The sequence below is a fragment of the Aspergillus mulundensis genome (assembly GCF_003369625.1).
Source record: "Aspergillus mulundensis strain DSM 5745 chromosome Unknown scaffold_1, whole genome shotgun sequence".
NCBI classification, from domain to species: domain Eukaryota; kingdom Fungi; phylum Ascomycota; class Eurotiomycetes; order Eurotiales; family Aspergillaceae; genus Aspergillus; species Aspergillus mulundensis.
This window is the reverse complement of record NW_020797889.1, coordinates 681,264-701,114: the sequence shown is the minus strand read 5'-3', so window position 1 is coordinate 701,114 and position 19,851 is coordinate 681,264. Positions and strand designations below refer to the sequence as shown.

At 35.2% G+C, this 19,851-nt stretch overlaps 4 protein-coding genes across 4 annotated transcripts; all 4 read left to right on the top strand.

Moving 5' to 3' along the window:
* Positions 1-12,653: 12,653 nt before the first annotated feature.
* Positions 12,654-13,849, top strand: DSM5745_01762 (rRNA 2'-O-methyltransferase fibrillarin family protein; the record flags this gene model as incomplete). Its single annotated transcript, XM_026743778.1, has 3 exons — positions 12,654-12,762; positions 12,948-13,084; positions 13,139-13,849. The coding sequence occupies 3 exons, from the start codon at positions 12,654-12,656 to the stop codon at positions 13,847-13,849; spliced, it is 957 nt and encodes a 318-aa protein (XP_026606941.1).
* Positions 13,850-14,356: 507 nt separating this feature from the next.
* On the top strand, positions 14,357-15,322 carry DSM5745_01761 (SDR family oxidoreductase; the record flags this gene model as incomplete). The annotated part of the gene is made up of 1 exon (XM_026743777.1): positions 14,357-15,322. The coding sequence occupies one exon, from the start codon at positions 14,357-14,359 to the stop codon at positions 15,320-15,322; it is 966 nt and encodes a 321-aa protein (XP_026606940.1).
* Positions 15,323-15,561: 239 nt separating this feature from the next.
* DSM5745_01760 (mitochondrial processing peptidase) lies at positions 15,562-17,218 on the top strand (the record flags this gene model as incomplete). Its single annotated transcript, XM_026743776.1, has 5 exons — positions 15,562-15,711; positions 15,767-15,892; positions 15,941-16,018; positions 16,080-16,774; positions 16,828-17,218. 5 exons carry the CDS (start codon positions 15,562-15,564, stop codon positions 17,216-17,218), a joined length of 1,440 nt encoding a protein of 479 aa, XP_026606939.1.
* Positions 17,219-17,716: 498 nt separating this feature from the next.
* On the top strand, positions 17,717-19,748 carry DSM5745_01759 (GMC family oxidoreductase; the record flags this gene model as incomplete). Its single annotated transcript, XM_026743775.1, has 4 exons — positions 17,717-18,080; positions 18,160-18,775; positions 18,853-19,472; positions 19,534-19,748. The coding sequence occupies 4 exons, from the start codon at positions 17,717-17,719 to the stop codon at positions 19,746-19,748; spliced, it is 1,815 nt and encodes a 604-aa protein (XP_026606938.1).
* Positions 19,749-19,851: the final 103 nt, after the last annotated feature.

Below are 19,851 nucleotides of genomic sequence, written 5' to 3'. Positions count from 1 at the left end.
TTTTTTTAAATAAAATAAATAAAATATTAGTAAGTTATTTACCAGGTTTTTTTTAGCATGGGCGCTGCGCTTTTTTTTTTTTTATAAAATACTTTTTTTTTAAATATAATAATTTAAAATAATAATAGTAAAGTTACACTTGGTGCTGGTTTTTTTGGCGTCCCGCGGAGGTTAGTGTTTTTAGTATTTATTAATGGTTTTTTTTATTAAATTATTAGTTAGGATTAGTAAGTTTCTTTCTAAAGTTTATTTTTCTTTTAGTTTTAACTTTAAAAATATATACTAAACAGGGTTGTAAGTTCCTGTTTATAATATTTTTATTACTAGAGTATTACTAGCCTTAAAAGCTCTTGCCTTTCTAGCACGCTTTTTATTTTTAGCAGCAAGCTTATTAATAATAGCACCCTTCCCTACTTAGTTTAAGAATAATCCCTTATTTTTATGCTTATTTTATTCCGCCCTTGTTTATATTAATAAGTTAAAATAAAAGGAGGTTGGAGGCTTAACAGCATTAATAATTTATTATACCTTAATTAATTTTATAATTTTTTAGCCTTGCTTCTTAAGGGCTTTTTATAATTATATACTTGCCTAAAGCTTCTCTAAATTATTAACTTTTACATAAATAAGGCGTTATTTATTAATAAAATTATAAACAACGCGTTTATTTGGTTTAATAATAGCATATATGCCCAGTGGGTATAATTTTAGTATTTTATAAGGTTTAAACCACTTAGTGTTAAATTTTTACAGGTTTTTATTTTTAACTAAGACCTAATTATTCTTTTAAAATAGGTAATACTTTACTTTATAGTTGCAAATACGCTGTTGCTTAATAGCGTGAGCTAATAAGCACTTATTAGTAATAATTTAAGCATGCTATAACTTAAAAATATAATCCTCCGCGGCAATAATTTCTATAAATATATTATTTATAAAAAGGCGCGGTTAGATACTATATAAAAGTTTAAAAGAACTTATACTGGTAATACTATGTAATTTAATACGTGTAGTAAATAATACCTAATTTAAGTATTAATTCCATAATCTTATTAGCTTTCTAAGCAGCATTTTTGTAAGTATTAAGCTAAAAATTTTATTTAATTACTTAATACACCTGTTTATCCTAGGGTAATATAGCATAGTAACACGGTGCTTTATTTTTAGTAATTATATAAAATAAGTAATAACCTTAAATAGCAGGTTTGGGCCATTATTTAATATTAATTTTATTATAGCCTTATAATAAACAAAGATTTTTTTATATAAGAATCTTGCCACTATTTTATTTTTAATATTAAAAATAGCTTTAATAACTAGCCAGCCTGTTGCATAATTAATAGCTATAATAATTTATTTATTGCTGTTAGGTATTACTAGTAATACCCTAATAAGGTTAATTTTTTATTACTTAAAGGGTTGCACGTTCCCTTTAAATATATAAAATTACACCTTATGCTCCAGCCCTAGTTGCAACCTTTATATAACCTGGCAAGCAGGGTAAGCATGGATTATATATTAAATATCTTTTTTTATTACAGGCCACTAAGTATAATTGCTAATCGCGCTTAAAAGGCCTGGATATTTTAGGTGGCTATAAGACTTATGCATCTTACGCATAAAATTTTTTTAAAAAGGCATTTATAAATATAGTACCTTCTAACCATCTAATCCAACGTGTAAAAAAACATTTCTTATAGTATTAAGTTCTACGCCCGGTTAAGGGCCTTAATAAAAATCCTTGCTTTCTTACTATACCTGATTTATAAGAGATTTATTATTAAGTAATTAACTATTTTTAAGGTAAGTTATTATTATGTTTTTTTAACATTCTTTTTTATCCTTGGCTAATATAACTATTAGTGTTGGCATTATGCGCTTAACCTAAGTATTTACTATTTTTTTATCTTGGTTACTTTAAGCATTAGCAAGGCCATTTTTAATAAAATTAGGTTTTTAATTAAAAGTATTAAAAATAATGGCCTTTGCGCCTGGGTAATAATAAATATTTAAGTTATATATTTAAAATTTTTTTACCCACCGTACTAGTTACTTAAAGTAAGTTTTTATAGTAATAAGGTACTTAAAATTCTTATAATTAGTGATAATTTTAGTTATGGTACTATTTTTAAGGTGGTAATCCTATTAGCATAACACCTTTTTAATTATAAGAAGCTTCTTCTTCTATGTTAGGTAATTTTTCTTGGTATTATTAAGTTTATAGCTATTATAGGTAATAAAATGCTAATGTTCCTGGTTATCCTGCTAGCTAAGGACTATGTTAATTGCCTACTTTAAGGCGTTTATTTTAATTTTAAAGGGTTTATATAGCTTTATAATCTTAAGCACTAAAGCATTAGTTAACACCTTTTTTAAGGCAGTAAATACAAGTTTATATTAAATATTTTATTATACCGCATAATACTTTTTTTTTTATTTAGTAGTATTTTTTTTCTTAAGGAGTTTATGTAGTAGTATAGTAATTTTAGCAAAGTTTTTAATATATTTTTAATAATACGTGGCAAGGCCTAAAAATTACTGGACTTTATAAATATTTTAAGGTCTTGGCTAATTTTAAATAATATTTAACTTTGCTGGCATGGGTTAAGTATATTTATATTTAATAATATAATTATAAAACTCCAATTTCTTTATTATAAAGGTGCACTTAAAGCCTTTAGCAAATAGCTTGTTATTTTTAAGGGCTATTATAATTTAGTAAAGGTGTTTTTTGTGCTTTTTAACAAAGTTAAAAAAAATAAGGATATTATTAAGGTATATAACACAAGTTCTTCTTATATAAGGGGCAAGAACTTAATTTATTAATGTTTAAAAGGTAGCTGGGGCGTTGCTTAGCCTAAATAGTATTATTAAAAACTTATATTTTTTAAAAATAGTGTTAAAAGCTATTTTCTAGACTAATGCCTTGCCTATTTACACCTGCTAATATTTTAAAAGAAGGTTAATTTTAAAAAGATATTAAGCAGGTTCCACAAGGTTAATAAGGTCCCTAATATAGGGGAGTAAATAGCCGTTCTTAATAGTTTTTTAATTTAATAATTAGTAATTAATACATATATGCTATTTACCGCCAGGCTTTAGAATAAAGATAACTAGAAATTCCTAAGGGCTAGTAAAAACACGGATAATACTTTTTTTTAGGAGCTTAGTAAGTTACTTTTTTAATTTTTTAAGCTTTTCCTGGGAGAGCGGATAAAAGGGTTAGTTAATAAAAGGGGAATTGCCCGTGTTAATATTATAAACCATATTTTATTTTAAAGGGAGAGTTAGTAGGAGTTTTTTTTTAAACTAATTTATAAACTTTTAAGTAATCCTCTTAGCTAATTTTAATACCTTAAATTTCTTTTTTATGTTTTTATCCTAGTTAGGATTAGGGCAAATAATTATAAGAAAGGCCTGCTGGGTTTGCTTCCGCAGCAGGTGCTTGGCTTGCTTTATTAATATAATTTTTAGGGAAGTTTAGATGCTGCTAATATTAGGTTAAGTTTAGATAGGCTTAATAATAAAAAGGCGTTTTTTATTAATAGCGGGAAAATATATTTTATTAATACTAAAGTTTACCCTTGGAAGGTATTTATAAAGCTAGTTTTTTCTTAAAATAATATTATATCCTGGAATATTTATTTCCTATAAATAATAAATATACTTTTAATTATTAAGCGCAAGTGGTACTTGGAAGCTTTTACATACTTTTACTTGCTATTTATTAGCTATAGTAACTTTAAGTTTATTAAGCAAGCCCTTTACCTTATATGGTTATAATAGGTATAAATATTTCTTGTTAATAAAAAATTATTTTATGCCTGTATTAATAAGGACTTGAAGGTGCTTAGCACTAGCAAGGTTAGTATTAATACTTGCCTAGTATTATAAAATATTTTTATTAATAATATATAGCTTAGTTTTAATAACTTAGGGAGTAGATAATACTATACAAGGCTTGGGGTCCTCCTACTTTAGGTTTTTAAAAAAAATTTTAAAAAGGTTAATAATAGTAAAAAAAATATATTTAAAAGCCTTTATTATTTTAGCTACTAATACTTTTAAATTTAGCAACCAGTCCTGTTTCCCAGATAGGGTGGTTTAAAATAATTAGGGCGGAGGTGCTTGCTATTACTATAGTTAAAATAAAGGTAGTTATAAGTGCATTATTTTTTTTAGCTAATATTATTAGGGTTTGGGTTAGTATTAGGTGCCAGGGTAAATTAAAGGTTTTATGCTTTTTTTTTTAACCGCCCTAACTAGTAAGTTAATAGCCTTAACCGTAACCTTTTAGTATAAGGTTTTTGGCTAGGGCTTAAACTAAAGTAGTTTTAGTAGTACTTAAGTTTATGGTATTTAAGTTACAGTGGCTGGATTTTTTACTAAAACTAAAACTATATAAAAAGAAATAATTACTGGAGCCTTTTTAAGCAAACCCTTTTATATAAAAGCTTTACTTGTACAGGGTAAAGCATTTAATTACCACTTTAAAAGTAATAAGGTAATTATGGTTACGAGCCTATTTAGCCTAAAGTTTAGGTTTAGCTTTATTAATAAAGTCTATAATCTAGACCTTTATAAAAATAGGGTGTTTAAGCAGGCCTATAATAACCTAAAAGTGGCTACTATAGCTCTACACTCTGGTGCTGTTTTAGGCTATATTTTAGTAATAAAAATAGCGTTTTTAGGCACTAAAATGCTCCTTAAAGTTTTAACAAACCTAATTTTTAAGTTACTTAAAAGTAAAGATTTATTTAGGTGCGGTTTCTTGGTTTTCTTAAAACTAGTAAGTATTCTAGCGCTTTTTAGCCTGGCTAGTAAAAAAGTTAGCGGTAACCAGGACTTTCTTATACTTACTAGAGTCTTGTTTGTAAAAAATATATTTATTACAGAAATAGCGGTTTATATTTTAGATTTATATTTTAGCTATATTTAAATTAATATGGCCTTTGTACTTAGCAATGCCCTTAAGATTAGAAATCTTTTAGGTAGTTAGTTTATTAAATAGCTGGCCGCGGGTGTTTTTTTAGCGCTCGCGAAATAAGTTATTTATAAGGGTGAATTAAAGAAACAGTTCTTAGGTTTTTTTATTTTAGCTAGTTTATTCCTAAAGAAACTTAACCTCCGCGTACTATAAGTTATACTGCGTGATAACCGCGGGGTTAGTAGGGTTAATTAGGTTTATAGGGTGTTTTATAATAATTAATTAATTAAAGTTAGATAAAACACTAAAAAAGAGTCTTAATAAATTAAGAATTAGATAGGAAACTAGTTAAAGTAATTAATATTTTTTTTTTTTATTCTCCCTGGCGGTCTTTATAGCACGAGCGTTACCCTTACTTAACACCCTTAATTATTACCCTTGCTTTAAAAAGCTAGCAGCAATAATAGCTGCTATAAGATTTTTTTTATATAACCAGGGTTAAGTTACTAGTTAAAAAATTTTTAAACTTTTTTATTTATATAGTTGGAAATGTAATTTCCTAGTTAAATATATAGGTAAGGTAACAACCCTTGTTACTATTAATTATAAAAAAAATTTTAGCCGCCCTGCTGCCCAAGCGCGGAGTTTTTTAAAATAATAATTAAATAAATATCCCTTGCTAGCGCTAATAAAAGGGGTTCTTGGGTTAGGTAACTATTAATTATTTTTATTAATATTTTTAGTATAGCTCTTGGGCCCCTTAAGGATTTTTTAAGTTTTAATTTTTTTTTTCTTGCTAGGAAGGTACAGGCGGCGTTAAGTAGTTTATATTATTAATAAGCCTTATTATAAACATGTTATTAAGTAACCTTAGTAATTAAGCATGGTAATTACCTTATTACTGTGTTTAATTAAATCCTATAGCGTTAAGAAAGCTTATTAATTAAATAACTAAAAACATATTACTAAATATAATAACGCTAGCGCTGGAGATTACCCGGCTAGTAAGGCCAGGTAATTAAAAAAAAATATATAGGGGAGGAACTAAATATAAAATTATTTAAAGGTCTTTTATTAAGGCCTCCAAGCGCTTTATATAGCTTTTATCTAGGGTGGTAAGGCCTAAGCATTATTCCTTAAGGCCACTAATATCCCTAGGCCTTGGCATTGCCACGGCCGATGAAGTGGCCTGAGGCATTGACACCGTTGATGAAACCACAACTGCCTATTTTTATGCGGTATTAAAAAATTAAAAGATTTATATATACTAACCTTAAGGCCTTGCTAAGGGTAAATTAGGTAATATTTAGCTATTGCTTATAGTACTTTATAATTTATGTTAATTAGGCTATCTTTAATTTAAAAAGCTTAAAAAAAAGCTTATTTAAATAAGATTTAAGCCTTTATTAGTTAAACCCTACATTTATTATAAAGAATTAGCGTTTATAATAGTCTATATTAATAATTTAATTATTATTAATAATACTAATACACTTATTAATAAAATCCAAGAAGAACTTAATAAGTTTTTTAATATTAAGGTAATTAATAAGCCAGCAAAGTTCCTAAAATGCGCTATTACCTATAATTATAAAAATAAAATAATTTTAATAAGTTAAAAACCATATATTATAAATTTTTTAAAAAAATTAGGTTTATAAAACTATAATAGCTTTATTATTTTTATAAATTTAATATACTATTTATATTACTGCAAGATTACTTTAAAAAATATAAAAATTAAGCAAGCGGACGTAAAAAATATATTAAAAGCGCCTTTTAAAAAGTATGTAGTTTTTTATAGCTTGTTAAATTAGCTAGTTACTAAAACTTAATTAAATATAGCTTATATAGTGTTCCGTCTACAATATTATATAAATTTACCTTTAAATTATAATTTAAAGGTTATAAAAAAACTTTTTAAATACCTTTAACATGCAAAGTTTAACCTTGTTTTAGGCCTTTAACCTAATAAAAAAAAGAAAATTTATATTAATACTTTATATTAAAATTATAAAAATAAAAAGTTATTTAAGGGATTTATTATTTACTATATAGGTTTACTAGTATACTAGGGTGTAAAAAAGTAAACTATTATTACTTTATTATTTATTATTATAAAATTTATTATATTTAATAAAGTTATTAAAAAAATATTTTATATTTAAAAGCTTACTATAGTGCTAGGTATTTAAAAAAAGACCTTTAAGCTAATAGTTATTAATATAAATAGTACTAACAGCGTATGCATTATTTAAAAAATTAGGTTTAATAATATAATTAAGTAAATTAATAACTAATACTTTTTTATTAAAAACCTTTATAAACAAGGCATTATTATATTTAGCTATGTTAATAATAAAAAAAATTTTACTAATAATTTTACTAAGCCACTTAATATAATTAACTTTAATAAATTTTAAAAGGCCCTTAGGCTAGTTAGTAAAAATAACAAGTATTAAAAAATTTAATATTTTATTTTTTATATATATTAATTTTAAAATATAGCATATAATATAATATAAAAATATTTTATATTTAAACCACCACACGGAGCTTATTTTTTTTTTATTTAAGAAATCTTACTAGCCTCACGGCCTCCCGCCTAGGGGGCTATATTAGAGGTAACTAGCTAGGAGTTAAAAAATAAGTTATTTAGGTTAGGTGACCCCACGCCGCCGCCCACTATAGTTAGTGGCCGCGTTGTTCTTAGTTCCTTAGTACTCTCTCAATACTATCAGAGTTCTTCGCTCATCATTTAATTTCTTACCTTTAGTTTATATTTAAATATTAATAATATTTTTTTATAATTAATAGCTTTTTTAAGAACTTTACTAGAGCGGTAACCTTTATAACTTTTAGTAAAAAATTAAATATTTTTTTTAAAATAACACTAACTAATAACAAACCTTTTTATTTATATAACTATTTTTAAGTAGTAAAGTGGTATTAACACTTTATATAATTATATAAAAAGCCATGGTATAAACCTAAAAAAAATATAAATAAAAAGGTTAGTAAAGCTTTTAATAAAAATAATAAATATAATAAGAAACTTTAAAAGGTAAGGGCCAAGAATAAATAAATCCTTAAAAATAAAAAAAAATTAAAAAAAAAGCTTAAAAAGCTTTTTTAGTTACTTAAGCTATAATAAAAAAAAATACTATAGCTACACGCTTGTTATAAGTATTTAAAGTAATTTAATATTTTAAAATATCTTTATTTTTAATACTAGTGCCTTTATTTATATTTATAATAATTTTAGTTATTTTACCTTTTTTAATTAATTAAAAAAAGGTAATATTTAAGTAAAAAATATAACTATTATTATTTAAGGCATGGGATTAATACTTTTTTATTTTAAGGCTTTAAATAATAAAATAATACCTTTTATTTTTAGTAAAGTAGCTTTTATACCTAGCTTTTATATTAATATTTTAATAGCTAGGCCTTTTAAAAAGGCTAAATATTTTTAGGATTTTAATACTTTAATTATTAAAAATAATAAACTAATATTCCGTCTTAAAGATTACTTATTTAACCTTTAAATAATTAAGTTTAAAAAAAACTTAAAGCAAGAGGAGGCTAATACTTTAACTTAATAAAAAGTTAAGACCTTAACTTAAAAAATCTATATTAAAAAAGATTTTAAAGCTTTTTACCAGCGCCTAGGTTATATTAATAATAAAGTATTTTAATACTTATTAACTATAACTAAAAAAGTTTAAATTACTAGTTCTTAACTACCTTAATAATATAATATTTATAAATATAAATAGGCCCCTTAATAAATATTTAAAAGGCCTAAAGATCCTGCTACTATATTATTTAATTAAGTTTACTTTAACTTAATTTTTATAAAAAAAGTAATAAATAAAAAAAAGTAGGTAACTTATTTTTATAATAAAAATACCAAGTTTTACTAGGCCTATATTTACTAAAAAAAAAGCAAGTATAAAAATACTATTAAGTAATATACTAAGCTTATTTAAACCTAGTTTAATATTACTTTTAAGGTTTTTTTTAGTAATTATAAGCCTATACTTAATAATAATATTTTTAACTTTATTATATCTTAAGGTATACTCTAGAACTAGTCTACTTTTTATACTTTTTTTTAAAATAATATAATTAAGCACTTTAGTGGTATACTAATTAAAAAAGTAAAAATAATAGCTTTTTATAAAAAAATTCCTTTTAATATATAGCCCTAGGTTATAAAGGCAGTAGCTTATATTAATAATTAAATTTTTATTAAATTATTAAATTAAAAAATATTATAAAAAGCACTTACTAGTAAAAAACCCTATATTTTTAGTATTAAAATACTAGGTTATTTTACCTAGGTAAAATAATCCTAGGTAAAAAGTCTTTATAAAATAAAATTAAAGATTTTATTAGGATACTTACTAGGCTATATTACCTTAAATATTTAGTAAATTTAGTTTTTTAAAAAGTAGCTTGTACGTGCTTATAAAAATATTATTTTTAATAAATTTAGACTATATAATTTAAAAAATCTCTTTTTTATTATTAATATTAAAATTAAGTTACTAAAGCCTTTAACCCAAGTTTTTAATATCCCCTTTTAAAACTATAAAACCAAAAAAATTAACCTTAATCTTAATTTTAGTAAATTTTTTAAATAAAAAAAAAATAAGGGTGTTTTAAATATAAATAGGCCACGGGTGGTGGAGATCTTAAAAAAAAAAGTATTAATAATAATAATAAGTATAAAGTAAGAGATAAAGCTTAAAATACTACTAGTAAAATTAAAAATATTACTAGTAAAAAAAAGGCCTTTAATTAGCTAAATAAGTTTTTATACTTGCTAACTTTTAAAATAACTTTTAAACCTTATTATTATAAAAGGCTTATATAAAACTTGGCCTTATAAATAGCTTTAAAAGCCTATTTAAAAAATCCCTAGTAATAAATTTTATACCTTTAAGTATTTTAATATTTTTTTACTAATTTAGCAAGTAAATAATTACTTAAAAAAAATAAATAAGCATGCCTAGCTTTTTTTTTTTTTAGTTTTTAAGCTTAGCGCGCTTAAGGGGTGGAACTTTAGTAATTTTAGCTTTTTTTTAAAATATCCTGGCGTAGGCATAAATAATATAATACTAATAATTATATATATAATTTAAATTTAAATAATACTTTCTTAAATAATTTAAATAACCTTAATTATATTTAATTTACCTTTTTTACTTTTTATTAAAACCCTATAAAAAAATAACTTTATTAAAATAATTTACCTTCTTTTTCCAAGTACTAAAGTAATTTTAAAAATTATTTATTTTATAATAAGTTTTTAAAGGCTATAAATCTTAAATTAGGAGCTTTTTATAAAATAAAAGCATAAAAAGTAATAAATAAATAAAAGGTAGGAATAAATAAGCTAATCCCTTTACTATAGGTTTTTACCTATAAACTTAATATTAATAATTATTTTATTAAAGTTAAAGCCTAAATTTATATACACGAAAATTTAAAACTAAAATTTTTTAAAAAAAATTAAGTAATAATAGCCTTAATAAGGGCTTTTAAAGCTTTTATAGCGCTTATAGCTGCTTTTAACCTTAATTTTAATTAAAAAAATATTATTAATATATTTCTTAATACTACCCTTAAAAAGGTAATATATTTTTATTTTTTAAATAACTATAAATAATAAGGTAAGTTATTAAAGGCCCTTAAGGCTATTTATAAACTTTAAAAGTTTTTATACCTTTAGTAACTTAATTTAACTATAATACTATAAAAATTTAGCTTTACTATAGTTCTTAAAAAAAAGTGCCTTTATATTAGTAAGTTTATAATTTTTTTTATTTATATAAATAATATTATTATTATAAACCTTTTTATTAAAAAAGGCCAAGCTACTATAACTACTTTTAAAAAAAAAATTAATAGTAAAGTACAAGCTCCAGCATTTTAGTAAAATAAAATAATTTTTAAAAGTTTAAATTATTTAAAATAAAAAAAAATATAAGGTTTGGTTATATTAAAACTTTTATATTAAAGTAATTATAAACTAATTTTACTTAAATATAATAATTTAACCTTTAAAAATATTTTTTCTTTTTTTTAGTAAGTTTTATTTAAACTTTAATACTATAATACCTTAATAAATTAAAAAAATAAGATTTAAAGTTAGCTTAATTAAATATACAAGCATGCTTACCTATTTAAATATTTTTTATATTATTAATTAATTATTAAAATACCTAGTTAATCCAGTGGATTATTATTAATATATAATAAATTAACTTATTTTTTATTTTTATAATACATGCTTTATAGCCCTTAAATACTCTAGTTTAAATAGCTTTAAAAATAAGCTTATTTTAAAGGTATATAATTTTTATAAGGCCTACTTTAATATAGCTTTTATTAATTAATTTAATTACTTTTTTAATATAGGCTATATTTATAAGCTATATAATAATTTAATTAAATAAAAAGTTATAAAGTAGTGCTTAGTTATAACTTTAATAATTAAAATAAAATTACTTATTTTATTTAAAACCTTTAAAGTAACTTACTAGTAGTACTAGGTTTTTAATTTAATATAATTTAATTTTTAATATTATTTCTTAGTTTAATATAATAATAAATAAATTATTAATATTTTTACTAGCTTTAATATTTAATATTAATTAAAACTTTAGTATATTAATATTTATAACTTATAGTTTTAATAAAAAGTTTAGCATAAAAATCTTAAGATTAAATAAACTTTTATAAATTAAATAATTATAAATAGCCTTATTAAGCTACTTACTAAATAATAATATTATAAATTTATTAAAATACTTGGTTTAGTAAATATTTCTAGCCTTATTTTTAGTATTTAGTAGGTATTAAGGGGGTGTATTAGCTAAAAATAAAAATTTTTTATTTTAATAAAGTTTTTATTTATTAATACCTTTACATGCCGTGTTAATATAAAAAAATAAGGCGCTTAATACCTTACTATTTTAGTAAAGAAATTAGGCTATTAATAAGTTTTTAAAAACTTAAATTATTTATATAAACCCCTAGGTAGCTTTAGCTTTTAATAAATAACTTGCTTTTTTTTTTATTCTCTTTTATAGTATTTAATTAATAGCTTTACTAGTCAGTACGGTATACAAAGGGCCTGATACTAGTAGACTATCTCTCTAAGAGATTCTATCCGGGACTTAGAAGCCCGATGTATATAAGAGAGAGTTTGAAGAAATGTCGCAGAGCGCACGACTACTCCGTATGAAGCTGAGATCGATGGCTTTCAAAAGACCATCCGATCAAGTGCTCTGGCGATAAACTAAAACTGAGCGAGCCCGAAATTATCCCGAGGGGCGTCTGCCAGCTCTTGGCACATCATGTGATCTCGTCTATAGTCACATGACTCAGCGCCCACAGAGCTTAACAGTCTAGTCCCTGAACGGACTAGCGCCTAAATTTTCGAAAGATCCGAATCCCAAAGTCTGGCGAAAAAACTCGACCGCAACAACGACGAGCTCCACGGCCTTCCCCGAATCTTGACTGCCAGTGCGGGCGTGAAATCTTCGTGAACTTTTCATCTCAACGACGTCTCCTTATCGCATCTGACGTTCATCGCCCTTCGAGTGATCCCTTCACCCTCCGAACTCTTCTCGCCATAGCTCTTCCGGTAGCCTCTTCCAGCGGCTCCGATTTCGATTAAACCTTCCTACACAACCTCAATTTACATATCATAATGGGTTTCGGTGATCGCGGTGGTGGCCGTGGCGGCCGTGGTGCGCCTCGTGGCCGTGGTGGATTCGGTGACCGTGGTGGTCGCGGTGGTGGCCGTGGTGGTGGTCGAGGTTTGTGACCGAGCTACAATCATGAGAGACTGGAGCCTGCCAGCGTGCTGTGTTCTCGAAGTCAGTCTGGCTCAGCGTCTGCGGATGCTCGGTGACTAGATCGACCTGAGGCACAGTGCGACTCGTACACCCTCCAGTCTCTCCTTGACAGGAGCATTCGCTAATCAGTTTCTTCGTCGGCTCAGGTGGTTTCGGCGGTGGTGCTCCCCGTGGCCGTGGAGGTGGTCGTGGTGCTCCTCGCGGCGGCCGTGGTGGACGTGGTGGTCGCGGTGGTGGCCGGGGAGGTGGTGCCGGTGCTAAGGGCGGTGCCAAGGTCATCATTGTGAGTGATTTGCAGGCCGTACGATAGCCTAGCACCTGTTAACTCGATTTCAAGGAACCTCACCGTCACGCCGGTGTTTTCGTTGCCCGCGGTGGCAAGGAAGATTTGCTCGTTACCAAGAACTTGACCCCTGGCGAGGCTGTCTACGGCGAGAAGCGCATTGCTGTTGAGGGCCCCGCGGCCGAGGATGGAGCTGTCACCAAGACCGAGTACCGCGTCTGGAACCCTTTCCGTTCTAAGCTAGCTGCCGGTATCCTCGGTGGTCTCGACGACATCTACATGCGCCCCGGCTCCAAGGTTCTCTACCTTGGTTCCGCCAGCGGTACCTCCGTCAGTCACGTTGCTGATATCGTCGGCCCTACCGGAAACGTCTACGCTGTCGAATTCTCCCACCGTTCCGGCCGTGACCTGATCGGCATGGCTACTCACCGCACCAACGTCATCCCCATCGTCGAGGATGCCCGTCACCCTCTCCGCTACCGTATGCTCGTCCCCATGGTCGACGTCATCTTCGCCGACGTTGCCCAGCCCGACCAGGCCCGTATCGTCGGCCTGAACGCCCACATGTTCCTCAAGTCCGGCGGTGGTGTCATCATCTCCGTCAAGGCCAGCTGTATCGACAGCACGGCCAAGCCCGAGGTTGTGTTCGCCCGTGAGGTCCAGAAGATGAGAGAGGAGAAGATCAAGCCCAAGGAGCAGCTGACCCTGGAGCCCTTCGAGCGAGACCACTGTATCGTCTCTGGTATCTACAGTCGCTCGTCGTAAAAGCCTAAAAAGCAGGTGTCTTTTGTAACGGTTTTTTCTTTTCCCTCTCATGTCTTAATTCTTGTGCTCTGTCCTGGCGTCGAGTGTGCTACGATTTTTCTTGATCTGTTTCGCTTTTTGTTCTATGTCATCAGGAATTTAGATGTGTTTCTGGACATGTAACGCATGGAGTTAATTCATTTTCTCTTCAAGTTCAGGCCTACTACCCGAGGAATTCTGTGTAGTCGAAGATCTCGGACTTGCGCCGGTCCCAACTCTCGCATCATGCCAGTTCGGTAGTCGGACTGTTGCCCGACTGATTCGACTTCGGAATTGCTGCGGGACGTTCATGACACCGGCTAATCACAGTTTACCTTTGCATTGAAGGGAGGCAGGCATAAGAGTGCAGGGCGGGGATAAACCCTGGGGATGCCCCGCAGGAAGTGTACTTAAAGACCTTGAAGGCTCAAAACTGTCTCATTATATTGGACATTCTTCAGTCATTCATCATTCCTCAAGATAGTCAACATGTCGATTCTTATTACCGGTGCAGGTGGCTATGTCGGCCAGGAACTAGCATCTGCCCTCCTTACCAGCTCGCCAGATCTAACGGTGACACTGGCAGACGTCGTAGTACCCAGCGTCCCTGCCTCCGCATCACAGCATGCATCGCGAGCAAAGTGCGTACAAGCCGATCTTACTTTGCCCGAAGTCGTCGACGAGGTCTTCACCGCGTCCAACCGCTACGACACCGTCTACCTGCTCCACGGAATCATGTCCAGCGGCGCAGAGGCCAACTTCGAGCTCGGGGTGCGAGTCAACCTCGACGCAACCCGGTACATCCTCGACCGGCTGCGCGCCGTCCAGCCCGGCGTCAAAGTCGTCTTTACATCTAGCCTAGCAGTCTACGGACTCGCGCCCAAGGGCTTCGTCATCGACGAGACAAACTTCCCACCCGTGCCCTCGTCATCATACGGCACGCAGAAGCTCATGATCGAGCTGCTGCTCAATGACTACTCGCGCCGTGGGTTCATTGACGGCCGTGCTGTGCGTCTGCCCACGGTGACTGTGCGAGCGGGAAAGCCTACACAGGCAGCGAGCAGCTTTGCGAGTGGGATCATTCGCGAGCCGTTTCATGGAGAGAAGGCGGTTCTGCCGGTTAGCAGGGAGACGGAGATGTGGGTTTGCTCGCCGTATACGGTTGTCAAGAACTTGATCCATGCGGCTAGTGTCCCTGGCGAGGCGTTTGGTGATTCGAGGTCTGTGAACCTTCCTGGGCTTGTGGTTAGTGTGCAGGAGATGCTGGATGCGTTGGAGGAGGTTGGTGGCAGCGAGAGGCGGGCGCTGGTCGAGGAGAAGTACGACGCGGATATTGATCGGATTGTGCAGACGTGGTCGCCGCATTTTAACCCGGCTCGGGCGCTGAGTTTGGGATTTTCGGCGGATATTCCGATGATTGAGAATGTGCGGCGGTATGCTAGTCAGTTTAGATAGGCATTGAAATAGACGAGTAATTTGACAATGTCACAACAGCACCAGCCAAGATGGGTTGATGATGTAGCTGGGCATAGGAAAGTGTCGGAGCGGCGTTGGAAAAGCGGGTCATGTGATTGGCTGGCTGGCTGGCGAACAATTTGACTTCCGAACTTCAACCTCGCAACTCCAGGGTCGCTGCCTCATCATCCTCTACTCTACCTCCTCCCCTCTCCACACCCACTTTTTATCTCCTCACAATGGCTTCTCGGCGCCTAGCGTACAACTTCAACCAGGCTCTGCGCAGTCGCGCCGCCCTGAAGTCCATTCAGCCCGTCAAGCGTGGCTTTGCTTCCCCCGTCGCCCTCCCGTCCACCACCCAGTCCACCACCCTCTCCAACGGTTTCACGGTACGATGACGCATTGGTGTACGAGATCGTGTCCTCGAGGTGCTAACGGCTATAGATCGCCACCGACTACTCCCCATGGGCCCAGACGTCAACCGTCGGTGTCTGGATCGACGCCGGTAGCCGGGCAGAGACTGACAAGACCAACGGAACCGCGCACTTCCTGGAGCACCTTGCCTTCAAGGTGTGTAGCTTGAATGGACACTAATGAGTAACAGCTAACAGGTTACAGGGCACCAGCAAGCGCTCCCAGCACCAATTGGAGCTCGAGATCGAGAACATGGGCGCTCACCTCAACGCCTACACATCGGTACGCTCGGATCGAAGGATCGAACGATGTTTTGCGTCATTTCAGCTAACAATATTCCTAGAGGGAAAACACTGTCTACTACGCCAAGTCCTTCAACAACGATGTCCCCAAGGCCGTCGATATCCTCGCCGATATTCTGCAGAACTCCAAGCTCGAGCCCGCTGCCATTGAGCGCGAGAGGGACGTGATCCTCCGCGAGCAGGAGGAGGTTGACAAGCAGCTCGAGGAGGTTGTCTTCGACCACCTCCACGCTACCGCTTACCAGCACCAGCCCCTCGGCCGCACCATCCTCGGCCCCAAGGAGAACATCCAGACCATCACCCGCGACAACCTGACCGACTACATCAAGACCAACTACACTGCCGACCGCATGGTCCTCGTCGGTGCTGGCGGTATCCCCCACGAGCAACTCGTCAAGCTCGCTGAGCAACACTTCGGTTCTCTCCCCAGCAAGCCCCCTACCTCCGCCCTCGCCGCCCTCACCGCTGAGCAGAAGCGCCAGCCCGACTTCATCGGATCCGAGGTCCGTGTCCGTGACGACACCCTCCCCACTGCCCACATCGCCCTTGCCGTTGAGGGTGTCAGCTGGAAGGATGACGACTACTTCACTGCCCTTGTCGCCCAGGCCATCGTCGGTAACTGGGACCGTGCCATGGGCAACTCCCCCTACCTTGGCAGCAAGCTCAGCTCCTTCGTTGAGCGCAACAACCTCGCCAACAGCTTCATGAGCTTCTCCACCAGCTACAGCGACACTGGGTAAGCCTTTCCTTGTTGTTCTTATTGAGGTTTGAAAGTTGCTAATTGTGCAGTCTCTGGGGTATCTACCTTGTCTCCGAGAACCTGACCAAGGTTGACGACCTCATCCACTTCGCTCTCCGCGAGTGGTCTCGTCTGTCCTTCAACGTCACCGCCGCCGAGGTCGAGCGCGCCAAGGCCCAGCTCAAGGCTTCCATCCTCCTTTCCCTCGACGGTACCACCGCCGTTGCCGAAGACATTGGTCGCCAGATCATCACCACCGGCCGCCGCCTCTCCCCCGAGGACATCGAGCGCACAATCGGACAGATCACCGAGAAGCACGTCATGGACTTTGCCAACCGCAAGCTGTGGGATCAGGATATCGCCCTGAGCGCCGTCGGCAGCATCGAGGGTATCCTCGACTACAACCGTCTCCGATCGGACATGAGCCGAAACACTTACTAAATGCATAGCTAGATTATGCGTTTTCCTTTGTGTCTGCCGATTTGATGCCTTGTTTTGTCTGTGGTGATTTAATAGATAGATACGGTGAGCGGGGAGGATGAAGCTGAAGCGTGTCCTGTACAGTACGCAACTGTCACTGATATATCAAAATGTATTCTTTTGTTCCTGATTTTTGGTTCTTGTAATGCCAAGGCGGCAGTGGTGCTTGCGATCTTGGTCGGCTAACTGCTTTGGTTGATATACTGCGCTGCCTTGTGTAACGCGAATGGACGTGCCTGGCTGGGTTCCATGATGGGTCACATACGGAGTACTATCCACTGAACTGGAATGCGGGGTTCCTAGTAATAGCCTGGTATATATTGACGATGCTTACTCTGTTAATAGGTACATTCTCTTCGATATCAATCTACTCTCTGAGTATTCACCAACCTCGTGTCGAACCCTTCAGTAGCACTCGCACAACCGTCCTTGCAGGTGCACCGCAGACGAACCACAACCATGCACCATAAGATCTTAGCTGCCTTAACATATACCTTCTACACGATCCCGGCAATTTCATGTCAAACGTTACCCTCATCGTTACAAGACACATTCGACTTCATAATCGTCGGCGGCGGAACAGCCGGGCTAGCAGTCGCAAACAGGCTATCCGAGATCGCAGAGCTTACCATCGCCGTAATTGAAGCAGGACAAGATGAAGGGGATAACCCCAACGTTACCAGCGTCAAAACCTTTGGCGCTAGTCCGGGCCTGAACTCGCATATCGATTGGGTGTACCAGACGACGCCGGAGGGGAATGCGGACAATAGGCAGATGGAGTACCATGCCGGACGGGCGTGGGGCGGAACGAGTGTAATAAATGGTCTGTTTGCCTACCGAATCAGTTCCATGACATTCCTAGTTAAATTGGTGATTAGTTCGCTATGACTGACGAATCCTAGGAATGACATACATCCGCGCCGAAGCCTCCCAAATCGACGCATGGGAAACAGCCGGCAATGAGAACTGGACGTGGGCGTCCCTCTGGCCCTACCACCTCAAATCCGAGTCCTTCTCACCACCAACTCCAGCCCAAACTGCCGCGGGAGCATCGTTTATAGACAGCTACCATGGCGACTCCGGTCCTGTGCAGGTATCCTACCAGTACGGTCTGCAGAACGGCTCGTTTGCGTCGCGGGTCAAGCAGACATGGCAAAATTTGGATGTACCTTTCAACCCCGATGTCAATGGTGGGGTTCTCAGGGGCTTCTTCGTCTGGCCGCAGACGTTGATCCGTGAGGAGAATGTCAGGTGTGATGCTGCGAGAGCTTATTATTATCCCGTTCGGGAGAGGGGAAATCTGGCTATGCTGCAGGGGAAGGTGAGGAGGATATTGTGGGCGGATGATGACAATGATATGAATGAGAAAGGGGCGAGTCTGACCAGGGCACAGGGAGTGGAATATACAGCGTCAAATGGCGACATCGCAACTCTCTATGCGAAGAGAGAAGTCATCCTCTCAGCTGGATCTATCAGATCACCCGCGATTCTGGAACTTTCTGGTGTTGGAAATCCGGAGTACGCATTACCCTCGACCCCTGCTTAGCACATCTCCCTACCTCATCGTGAAGAAGCACATACTAAGACACAAGCAGGATCCTAGAGCCCCTCAACATAACCACAAAGATCCCCCTCCCAGCCGTCGGAGAAAACGCCATCGACCAGCCGAACAACTTCATAGCGTACGCTTCTAATCTAACATTCACCGGGTTCGTCCCCTACGTAACATACCTCAGCGCATCCGACATCTTCGGATCCGACATAGATACAGTCGCAGACGAGACATCAGCACAGCTGCCACTATGGGCCGCGCAAACCGCCAACACCACGCACAGCGCAATCTCCGCTGCCTCACTCGAACAGTTATACAGAATCCAGCACTCCCTAATCTTCAACCAGGACGTCCCCCTCATCGAGATCCTAACAACCGGAATAGGGAGCAATGTCGGAAGCGCATTCTTCATCCTCCTCCCCTTCTCAAGGGGAAATGTCCACATTACATCCTCCAACCCGCATGTCTATCCGTCTATCAACCCCAATTATCTCAATATAACCTGGGACGCGGAGGTACAGGTACGGAGCGCCGAGATCGTGCGTCGTTTCTGGGGTATGGAGCCGGTGAGCTCGCTTGTGGGGGAACGAGTGCAGCCGAGTATGCAAGATGTACCTGCCAATGCAACGGGTGCCGAGTGGGAGGGGTGGATACGGGGTTCTTGTACGTTTGCCCCCCCACCGTGTCCTCAACATCATGTTATCTTTGCTGACATTGCGTGCAGTCACACCAAATCACCATCTCGTCGGAACAGCGGCAATGCTGCCTAAAGAACTCGGGGGCGTGGTCGATAGGAATCTGCTTGTGTATGGGACCGAGAACGTCAGGGTTATCGATGCGTCTATCCTGCCGGCGCAGATTAGTGGGCATTTGACGAGTATTGTTTACGCCGTTGCGGAGAGGGCGGCGGATATTATTAAGGCGGAGTATGGGTTGTAGGGGAGTTGTACATGGTAAACGGACAGGGAAGCTCGGAGTGGTGGATATATATAACCGTCATCTGACTCGCAAGTCCAGAACTAGGTACCCGAGACTTATCTGG